The sequence below is a fragment of the Argiope bruennichi genome, chromosome 6 (assembly GCF_947563725.1).
Source record: "Argiope bruennichi chromosome 6, qqArgBrue1.1, whole genome shotgun sequence".
NCBI classification, from domain to species: Eukaryota; Metazoa; Arthropoda; class Arachnida; order Araneae; family Araneidae; genus Argiope; species Argiope bruennichi.
In genome coordinates, this window is record NC_079156.1 from 14,112,093 (window position 1) to 14,124,045 (window position 11,953).

Genomic DNA, 11,953 nt, shown 5'->3' on the forward strand with positions numbered 1-11,953 from the left:
ACTTCTTTCAGGTACTACTTCAAAAAAAAAAAAAAAGTAATTCGTATATTTGACTAATCCTCCAAACACCCGTTGCCCTTCCACTCGCTTTCCTCTATTGTATTTTCTCTTTCCAAACTTTCATCAATCCCAACAATCTTTCCAATAGCACCGATTTTCCCATCAAAGGCCAAACAAGCATCCTCACACACACCTCTACAAAAATTCATCCAATCAATCATCGTTCTTGCTGCAACATTCAAATCATTCACAATACTTTCCCGCCTCATTTGATTTAACCACATATACGTCATGCATAACATTATTCTTAAATCCAAATAACCCTTTCGTGCAGATCTTTCCATCGATTCTCTCATACAAATCAATCAATTTCATATTCTCACCTCGTCATCTGACCGCGGTTCAAAATTACGAGGTCCGTCCCAAAATAGCTCTAGTGTTGCTTCAAACAGGACGTTAATATAACCAAACCAAACCATATTCTCACCACATATCTGACATACACACTTAAAAGCAATCAAATCATTCTCCATACAAAATTTCAAACAAGCATCCTTTCCTAACTTCATCAACTCGTAATATATATATACCTCTCACCCTTCATCCATTCTGCAGGTACGAAATACTGTCTTTCATCCTATTTACCCGACATCTATTCTTGCACAATTGCCGACATAACAAATTATCAAGGGAACCAACCGTTAGAGCACCAAAAGAATTACGAGAACTGCGAAGAATTCCATTGCAGCTGACTTTTAAAGTAAGACTGCAGACGATTTCGTAAAGTAACAATTCAGACGATTTTTTAAACTGACAATTAAAAATTGCAAAAGAATAAATATTTTCAGTTCGCATTCACATTAAAAATAAAATTGCAGTCTCTTATTAGTTGTAAAAAAAACTTTTAATTATAATAAAGAATAAAATTAATCGATATTTTTTTTTTAAATTTTTATTTAATATTTTTTATAAAATAATTATAGTTGATGTACAATTCAACCATTGTAAAAAGTAGTAAACAAAACAGCATTTGGGTTGCTAGAAGAGCATTCCGTTAGGTTGCCATTATTCGCGACAAACTCGGGGGGGGAGACACTAATCTTCACATCAACCAATTTTTTTATTCACATGAGATTACTTGTGGTAAGACATGAAAAGAATATTATCATAAGCTGGAAGCATTTTTTAATGGGTGGACCGCAGGACTTAAAATAAACTGTTTTGCGAGTTTGAAGGATTTAATCATCGCAGATCAAATGAAATCCCGCACACCTCCAGAAATTCGTAAACACTATTTAGATCAATGTACACAAATAGTTTCCCCATACATGCTTTCTGAGAAGGGTGATGAATTTATTGAACTGAAGGATAATTCCGAGAAAAGTGATCATTTTAGTAGTAAACTCAATAGCATTAAGTTTCCAAAAGAAGAAAATTGCGCCATTAGTAAACAAACCGATCCAAGTCGATTTAAAAACAGTCCAACCATCTGCTATAATTGCTTTGAAAGTGGACATTTTGCTCGTGATGGTGCACAGCCCAAGCGACTAAAATTTTGCATTGCATGTAAGAAGGAGAGTCACGGGACGGAAGAATGTCCACATAAAATACCTTCGCCGTCAGTCAACGCAATTTCGGCTGCCAGTCGCCTTAATAACACAACAAAGAATATCAGTATTGAAGGAGAAAATACCAGTGCTCTTATGGATACCGCAGTTGATATATCTATATTGAAATATAGTTTTGCTCAATGGTTAAATAAAAACATAAACAGAAAAGTTACTATTCCAATTAGAGGTATTGGAGGTGTGAAAGAATCACTCGGAATCATTATTGTTAATGTGATTATAGACAAAGCTACATGAAGTGCTATTTTATGGTGTGAACGATGATAATTTTGAGGATCCTGACGTCCTCATAGGCAATGATGTTATTTATTCTCCCAATGTAGTTATGCTTCGAAATCAAGTGAGATCCAAATTAGTTCATATTGATGAGTTGAGCTTTTTACGTGATTTTCAAATGGAAGAAATGCCTGATAGAGTAGTGGTAAGGACTCTTAAAGAATTTGTGATTGAACCACGCACAGTTCCTACAGTACTCAAGACAATGTGTATAATGGTGTTGCTTTGGCTGTATATGATGACAAAACACAAGTACCTGTAGTGAATCTAAGCAATTTACATTTACAGCTGATGAAAAGGAAAAAGGAAATTGGTTGCCAGAAAACAAATGTAACTGTATAATTGAAGAAAAAATGACTTCAACGCTTACCGTACTTTTAACAAAAATTTTGTGAAATCCTATCGATTTAAAGTCTGTTAAATTTGGTCCATCCATAAATGAAGAACGGCAACAAATTTTATGCAAGTTATTAAATGAATTTAGACTATGTTTTGCTCTAAAGTCAGATGAACTAGGATGTATTAACAACACAACAATACACATATTCCATTTCTAGAATTATTATCAGGACATTGCTGAATTTTTTTGCACATTCATTTATTGCTGATCTTCACAGTTCAGTGCTTTTTCTTCAAGAAATTTTATTTATTTATTGTTACTTTACAAAACTTTGTAGCAGCTCATTTAGGATTGATCTTCTCTTTTTAATTAATGTTCTATAATTCATTTTCAATTTTACCATTTCTTCATTGCACTGTTTCTTTATCTTTTTGAAACATGTTGTAGAATCACGCTTTATCTCCAAGTATTTATTTCTTTCTTTAAGTTTAAATAAATATACTGAAGAACTTTTTTTTTCCTCTTGAATTTCATTTTTTGCCTTCGTGAAATCTTTCATTTTCTCAGTTTGTTGTAGATTTCATCATCTTTTAAAATCAGTGGTAAGTTTTCAGAATCGATTCTGGAAAAGTAATAAAAATATTTCTTTAGACAATCAATTAGAACATTCTTGAAAAATTTAAAAGGTTCTGAATTTTTTTTCTTCTTTTTTCACTGATATGTTTGTAATGAGCTTTGATTGTGCCTAATGTATAACGGTCATTGTTCTAGCGCCATTTCATCGATGTTGTGCTTCTCATTTTTTGAGGAATTTCTTTTTAAATGTTTTGAATTTTCGCCGAAAGAAAGGTAGATTTTTTTCCTTTTCTTTCATTTCTCTCTCTTTCTGCCATTTGGCAAAGATTTCCTTGTATTTATGTTTAAATTTGACCGGTTCATCTATTTCTTCTTCCGCTTTTGGAATAGAACTGAGAGTGGGTTCGAATTTCAAATCTTGTCTTATGTTTAAATAATTTTGATATTGTCTCACCCAAAATGATAGAGACGAAAATTTCAAACATAGGTGAAAAGTGTCTTCATTGGAATCCTTCGAGAGTAGAAGGGTTTGAGTTTCTTGACTTACTGTTTTGACACCAGGCATTTTTACAGCTCTATTTAGAGTAGTGTTTGCTACGGTTTGGGAGGTGACATCCGATTTAATGCGTTTTCCATTGTTGATTTCCATCAATAGCTCATCGTACCTATTTCGTTCTTTGTCCAATAAAACAAATAAAAAGCCACAAATACCAACAGGTAGACAATAAAATATTTCTCTGAATAATACTAAATTCACCAACCACCATATCCAAGGTAGTATTACTACCAGTGCTGTCTCCATTTTCAATCACTTAGAACTTCAGTTCTTTAAAAATAACTTATAATTCCCTTATAAATGGAATTAATAAAAAAAAAAATCATTCAAAATTAGTGTCGCAGATGGTTTTTCGAAAGTATTTCCTCGGTAAAAATATCCGCACAGCAAAGTCAGAAACTCACTTTTCCAGTTTTAAACCGATAATAAACGAGTATTCACTCTTTGTGGATTTTATTGATTGTAACAATAGTATAATAATTATAGTTTAACAATGATCTCTTTACTATTAGTTTAGGGTATTGTTAACAATACACATTATGGTATTACAATAGTGAAATACTGTTTCGCAAGAGTATAAATTTCATATTTGGATGCTTTGTTTAGAAATATTGTTGCCACAAAATAAGCTTTTTCAATTACCATGGGTTGTTTTTACTGAATTCCGATAATTTTAATTTCCAACAATAAATTACATTATTGGAAACCATTTTGTCATCAACTATCTGATCGCGTGATTTCTTTCTTTTTTTTTTTTTTTTTCAATTGTTGAAAGTTAAAAAAGAAGGATTTTGTATAATATTTCTATTGTTTACGTGACGTATAAGAAAGTGAAGTTTAAAAGATACAGTGAAATTTACAGGAAAGATGAACTGCACGTTTATGTTTTTAATAGCGCCATGATCTTATGGGACTGCTCTCTATTAGAAAGATTCATGTACCAAAGCAAACAGAACTTAAATAAAGACAATAAAATGGTGTTATTGCCAGACAGTTTGAAGAAATCCTGGATATTAATTTATATCTAAACTGTTTATCGAAAATCAAATATAATCAGTAATCCCGATGAATCAGCTGGTCATCTTTGGCTGCTAATCTCTATTAATAATAAAGATGGACGTGGGTTTTGCCTTAGTGCTGTATATACCAGATCCTTTGACCTAAAGCGACCAAACATTTCACATATAAACTTTGGAGAGTGAAAATTAGATCTTGGGGGGTGTTTTTTTGAAATTTTAATTAATTAAATATCGTTATATCATGTCGATTTAAACTCTGCTGCTCTGTAATAAAATTGGGCCGCGGTGGCCTGGTGGTAAGGTCTAGGCTTCGGAACCGGAGGGTTTCAGGTTCGAGACACGATTCCACCGAAGAACTGTCATGGAAGCTGGTCTGATGCACATTAAATAAGCCGTGGCGAAATGTCCTCCTGCTGTTGTGACTTGGGAGTTTGGAGAGAAGTTGCCAGCTCATGTGTCGTCCTCGCCATCTGACCGCTGTTCAGAATTACGAGGTCCATTCCAAAATAGCCCTATTTTTGCTTTCAAACGGGACCTTTATAAAGTGAAACAAAACCACACCATCTCAAGGCATTTAGATTCAGTGACAGCTTACTATGGTTGAGTTCTAAGGGCCATGGCAAACCCGGTACAACCTTTCCGTATTAGGAACGTCCCGTCATCGGTAGGCAGAAACCAACTCCGCACCATTTCTGTAGCTACCTGAGTGACGGGAATTAATCCCCATGTCGGAAGAGTCACGTCCCCATTTTTGAAGTACCTTGAGGTATTAATTGTATGTATGAGATAGAAAATAATGGTGTCGGGATTCTAAAATAGTATGAGCTATATATCTGTTAAGTTTAAAATATAACTAAATTTTTTAACTATTAAGACGAAGTTACTGAAAATATTTAATTGAAATTTTTAGCAACTATTAATCACAGTGAACAAAATTGTCGCTAAAGACGGCTTGTGTATAATATATGAAAATAAATCTTGTTGTAATTTTTTACGTCATATGTAAGATTTGATTTAAAAATGTTATGATATATTGTAATAAACATGAATCTATTGATTATAGGTAGGTGATTATAGTTTGTGCGTTCGCGCGATCATTCTCAAATTAAATTTATTCTTCCTTTTTTGCATTAAATAGTATTATGTAATTTCCATTTTAATAAAGTTGTATATGTTTACGTTCCTATTATTTTTAAGTGAATATTTTTATTTCGTCATGAAAAAAAAAAAAAACAGATTTACTAATTGTTATCTTTAACTGAAAGATAAAACCAGATTATCATCATTAATTTCTCTTTAGACCTTAGACTTCAATCGATTAAAATAAAAATACTGAAATAGCTGCCGACTGATGCTATAAGCATCCATGAGTTAAAACAAATGATAATTGGCGAATTAAATAGATTCGTCTGTTATCATTTGCTTTTATTCAAGGATGACTTCTTTTAACTTGTTTTGATAGTTGCAATTTTTTAAACAATTATCTAACTTTTATATCACCAGTTGCAACAAATATTTTAAGTATAATAATAACTCATGTGTGTACACCGGCTCAGTGGTCTAGGGGTATGATTCTCGCTTCGGGTGCGAGAGGTCCCGGGTTCAAATCCCGGCTGAGCCCACCGTGTGTATTTTTTCATTTTAGTGCTTTTTGACTATAATAATTTACTTTTGCATTTAAATTATGTTAAATGTTTCAAGATATAATTATATCATTTTTTTTCAGTCTATAAATGCCTTTGTATTTTTATATCATTGATATTTCACTTGAATTAAAATACAATATTTATTTGAATAAGCCACTGTTGCAATACCCTCAAATTTTATTACTATTTTAGGTTTCTTTCAATAGTTTCTTCATTTAGAAGGTTTATTGAAAATGTTTTTTTCTGTGCGAAAGCGTAATATCGTGCTTTTTTTTTACCGATATTACACTATATATTTTACCGATTGATAAAAATATAATCGTCCCGTGCTGCCATCTATATGTCATTTATAAATGTCTTGTCTTTTCTATCATTGATATTTCACTTACACTTAAATTAAATTACAATATTTCTTTGAATTAGTCACTTGCAATTCCCTCAAATTTTATTACTATATTAGGTTTTTTTCAATAGTTTCTTTATTCGTAAAGTTTATTGTAAATGTTTATTTCTGTGTGAAAGAATAATATTGTATTTTACCGATTGGTAAAAATATAGTCATCCCGTGCTGCCATCTATATGTCATTTTCTACTTTAATATTAAAATCTGACGAAAGATGTAAAATTGTTCTTACGGCAATACAAGATTTGTCATATACATATATGACATCTTTGTTATTTTTTTTAGGGGCTATGATGTTTCAATACTATGTAAAAATAGTTCCCACGATGTATGCACGTGCGGATGGGCAGGTAAATATTTTTTATCCTGTTTTTTAAATTGTTTTCATACATTGGAAATTCAAAAATTCTTGTTTTTATCTCTTGTTTTTCTTATAAAATTTCCAAGATAAAAAGTAATAATTATGTTTCTAATTATTGTATTTTTAATTGATAAAATGTTAATAATTAATAAATATTTTAGTAAGAAAATATTGTAAAAGAGCACTACTGTTTTCATTTGTTGAGCATCGTTTTTTAAAAAATTAACTTGAAGTTAAACTTAACTTAAAATTCTTATCTTAAAATCTTATTCAACATTTAAATGAGTTTATCTTGCAAGTTTATTACGTCACAATAAATATATGTAATTGAACTTTTTTTTTTACTTCAGGCATTATTCATTCTCTTAAATTAGGGAAACTTTTTTGTGCTTGGATTTCATTATATTGTTTTTTGAAAAGTAAATGTAAATAAAGTAAATCTGTTCTTTCTTAATATTTTTAATTTTAGATGCCCACCTTTCCCTCTAGTTTATAAAATCATCTCTGCTATACATTTTTCTACTAATCGAAATATTTGTAACTTCTGCTGATTTGGTATTAAAATTTTGCTGTTAAAATTACCATTCGAGAATTTAATGTTGCTAAAATGAATTAAATTATCTATTTTGCCAACATCAAAAAGGTCATTTGCATTACGTGCTGTCGTTTTTAATCCAAAACCTTTTTTAACTTTTCCCGTTTGCAGTCCTTTTTCGATCCCCCCTCCCATTAATAGGTTAACTTTTTTGCTTAAAACTAATGATAAAATCTGCAAGGATAATACTGTAAGAGACGTTTTTTCCCACCCTGTTTCAGTCCTGTCATTTGTGTTACATAAAAATTTAGCCAAATAATTTTACACCATATCATCCTCATCATCTTACCATTGTTCAAAAGCTTTCCTATCGTTTTTTTTTTTTTTTTTTTTTAATGGGGCCTTAATATATTGAAGCCCACTCCTAATTCTAATTTGGGCCATGATCCACAGTTTATAGAAGCTCTGCTCTAGATTTATTTTATTATAATAATTGTTACCCTATAATAAAAGTATTATCTACTAAAGGAGCAAAATTACATTCAAAGCCAGATTTTACTATTATCTCACTGAAAGAAATTTTAAAATTAAAAATGGTTTTCTAAAATCCGTATTTATTGAGCCGATTATATAGCATCTCAAATATGGAAATATTTCTAATAATTTGAATTATTTATATCCTTGTTGTTGAGAAATCAAGATTTCACTGCTTCTAGTGGAAGTTAATTGTCAGTGAGTTTTGTAATAAATATTGTATTAATTATTCATACTATTGTGGTTGTGAGATTTTATTTTATTGATAACTTATTTTTATTTGCATTTTTAAAAAAAATATTTCATTAATATTACAAATAAATTCATTATAGACTTTGTACACAAATCAATTCGCTGTTACTCGTCATCAAAAGCAAGTTTCCACTCTGTTTGGTGATCAGGGTCTTCCTGGAGTATTTGTTATATATGAACTTGCACCATTGATGATTAAATATGGAGAAAAACAGAAGTAAATTAATATTTCTTTTATTACTTTATATATTTCTACCTTTAACTATTTATCAATTTTAATTATTGACGTTCAGCATGGTGCAATCATTTAGATGCACTCATAATTATCAAATGCATATGAAATTTTTTCTGAACTAAAGAGCATTTTATTTTTAGTACAAATTCTGGTGTTTTACTGGTGTAATATAATTACTTTTTGTATTTTGTGGAAAAAAAAATTATTTCATTTAAATTTCCCTTAATAAAAAATTCTGATTGCAGCAAAAATTTAATTTCTTATGCAAGTAAAAATAAAAATTATGTTTAGATTAAATTCTGGTATGATTATATAATATATTTTTAATTTTCAACATATTGAATACTTTAGAAACCTAGTCTTCTTTCCCCTCCCCCTTTGCTTTAACATATTTAGTTTTAGCTCATTATAACTTATATTTAGTTCATTAAAATAAGAATTGCAATTCTTATAATCTTTTGACATTCTTTTCAGGTCTTTCTTCCATTTTTTAACTAGCGTTTGTGCAATAGTAGGTGGTGTTTTCACAGGTAAATTATTTCTGTTCTCATACTCGGTTACTTTTAACGTACATGTAATTTAACATTTCGTTTTAATAGCTGTAAATCTTTTGGTAGTTTTATATTCATAATGCAGTAGTGGCCAAAGTTGAAGACACATTTGAAAATATTTGTGTTCTAACTTTGTATGTGTAGTGGAAGCTTATTAGCCAGTTAACAGCTGCGCTACACAGGCAATTGCTTTTGTATTGTGGTCTTGTTACTCGGCTACGAACCACAGGTCCCAGGATCCTTCACTTCATGCAGCAACATAAAGTCGTCAGACTCACTTGACGCAACAGCACCGTTCACACACGCTCGCCAAATCAAAAAGGGATAAAGCGCATTAAACTCAACAGCCACTATACATCACCACTCACCAGCCATATTGTTTGTCTCACCTCCAACTCACTGGAGGGAGAGTATATAGTGAAAAATTATAAGCCAGTTAACAACTATGCTAAACGAGCAATTGCTTTTGTATTGTAGTCTTGTTACTTGGCTGCGAACCACGAGGTCCCAGGTTCTATTCTCGCTCACACGAATCCGCTACATATGCTTATAGAAAATGCTATATTACACAAAATGCAAACTCTTATATATCATTTTAAAGCGAATTTAATACTGATTTCAATTCAAATATTTGCAATGCAAAAAAAGAAAGGTTAAGTGACAATAATTATTGAGACATATTGATACTAATGATTGCAGTGAGTTATCAGTACTTAATATGGTGGGCTTTTTTATTACAGTTTCACATCGATTTTCATGCAGCTGAAGAGAATTTCAAGCTCCTCCTTTATTGTTACATGATGCCAGGAATCAATTATTGCCTCAGTTAGCATCTTTTTATTTAATGGCCATCTCATTCGTACAAGTTTCCTAAAGGTGCCACAAGTTCTCGGTGGAATTGTGGTCAGGACTATTTTCTGGTCATGACAATTTATTTCTATTTGTACTAAACAACTCTTTCGATATTTTTTCTATGTGGCAAGGAGCACATTTTTATAACACAATATCTTTCATTGATGTCATTGCTTCTTGACTAAAGATTAAAATATTTACAAAAATTCCAAGATTAAAGATGTTCATGACTCATTCCAATTTTAAACATGAAATCAGCTTCTGTGGCAGTTATTAACATTTGATTGGTTCCCAAAACAAGAACAGTGATTGGCAAAGTAAGTTAGAAATTACAATCCACTTTATCATTGTATTGGTTTTTCAGATTAAAGTATGTATAACTTTTTTGTATTGTCAATATTTTTATTTTATATTGAAATCAGTACTAAATTCTCTTTAAAATGATATATAAAAATTTGAATTTTGTGAAATATAACATTTTTAATAAGCAAACAGAGTTCGAAAACATAAAAATATTCTAAAAATGTTCTCAATTTTGGCCACCACTGTTTATATATGAAATCTTCTAGTAAATGAGAGGGAAAAGAGTTGCCTCTCATTATATCATAATTTTATTCTTCTTCATAACTAAGCAAAGAATATATATATATATATATTTAACCAGCTTGTGAAAGTTCTTTTTTAAAGCCATGGCCAAGTAGATACATTGTCATCACTGGAAGGCAGAATTCAGAAAATAAGGATTTGGACATGCATTCAGAACTTATGCAGCTATAAATGTGAATTTTTTTTTGCTAAATTTAAATGAGAAATTTTAGCAGTGTGATTTTTACATGATAATGTAGCTTTACATTGGAAGTTAAAACTTCAAAATAGTACAACCTGAGAAGCAAGGGGAAACCTAAACCCTGCTCATCTCAGAAGTTAAAGTAAGGTTTGAATTAAAATCTTAGAAAATAATTTAATTTTTGAAAATGCAAATAGAATTTATATTACATATATGCATGTGTAATATAAAGTTTACTTCATCAAATCATTTCTGCTCAAATTTCTCTGCTATCAGCTTTGAAAAGATATCCTGAATTGTTAATTTTAAATTCCAGAGTAAAAATCTAATGAAGTCAGCTGTTACTCATGAAGTGATTTGTGCCATTTTAAATTTGGAATCCATTATATATCTTTTGAAACCTTTTATTGTCATTTTAAACTAATTCCTCTGCTGTTTGAAATGTGTAAATATATTCTTGATTTTTATCATGTGAGAACATGATGTTATTTTGGTTAAGGGATTTTGAAGCTCGCAATCATGTAGGCAATGAATAAAGCATAAATGGGCATTTTCATCATCATCTTTTAATCGCATATATTTTTTTACCTGCTTTTTACCAGTATTGCATTATTATTAAGTATGCTTCTTTGAAAGCAGGTGCGTTTTTAAAAGGTGTGATTTTGTGACTACAAATGTATTCTGTGTCAAATTTTTATTTTAATCTGTTGGAAAAAAATGCATATACAATAAAAACTCAGTTTTCAGATACTATTAACTGTATATCAGGATTTAATCATCAAGGATCGCACTCTTGATTCAGTAAAGATAATAAATACGTGCCTTTTGTTAATATTTTATGGCAGTGCCAATTTCTTGCGGGAAGTTGGAAATAACACTTTATTAGAAAGTGCGCGAAAAAAGTTTGGGAAGACCACTCCCACTGGTTAAAGTAAGGGTGTGGGAATTTCCATAATTATTAATAATTGTAATATTATTAATGCCAGTCATTTATATTTCATAATTGTTTTGCAAAATCTCATTTTGATTCGATACTCAGAGACGTTTCATTTCCAGTTGCAGGTATGATTGATTCAGCCATTTACCACTCATCAAGAGTCATACAAAAGATCGAAATTGGAAAAATTAGTTGATGACGATTCCTGCTTATTATTTATTTTAACAATGTCTTTGAACTTCCCCTTTTTCTATTGTGATGAATTTTTTTCTTCCATTCCACATCAAGAAATAAAGCACAAAAGTATTTATACTTAATTTTGATCTGATTTTCTACCTGAAAAATTCCAGATTATTGATAAATATTTCTTGGTTATCTTACTTTTTCCTTCAATATATATATATATATGTTCTTATTTTTCAAGTGAAAATACTTGCATGTCTGTTTCTGTGTAAAATGTCTGTC

General features: G+C 30.5%; 1 protein-coding gene and 1 non-coding gene across 2 annotated transcripts in view; both read left to right on the top strand.

Moving 5' to 3' along the window:
- LOC129972988 (endoplasmic reticulum-Golgi intermediate compartment protein 3-like) overlaps nucleotides 1–11,953 on the top strand; it is a 29,363-nt gene extending 17,410 nt beyond the window's left edge. Inside the window, exons 10-13 of the mRNA XM_056087322.1 lie at nucleotides 6,730–6,794; nucleotides 8,207–8,343; nucleotides 8,836–8,891; nucleotides 11,608–11,953. Of these exons, the coding sequence (XP_055943297.1) occupies nucleotides 6,730–6,794; nucleotides 8,207–8,343; nucleotides 8,836–8,891; nucleotides 11,608–11,684 (335 nt within the window). The 3' untranslated portion in view covers nucleotides 11,685–11,953. The remainder of the gene's footprint in view (nucleotides 1–6,729; nucleotides 6,795–8,206; nucleotides 8,344–8,835; nucleotides 8,892–11,607) is intronic.
- On the top strand, nucleotides 5,945–6,016 carry Trnap-cgg (transfer RNA proline (anticodon CGG)). The gene has a single exon. It is a non-coding gene; the product is annotated as a tRNA-Pro (tRNA).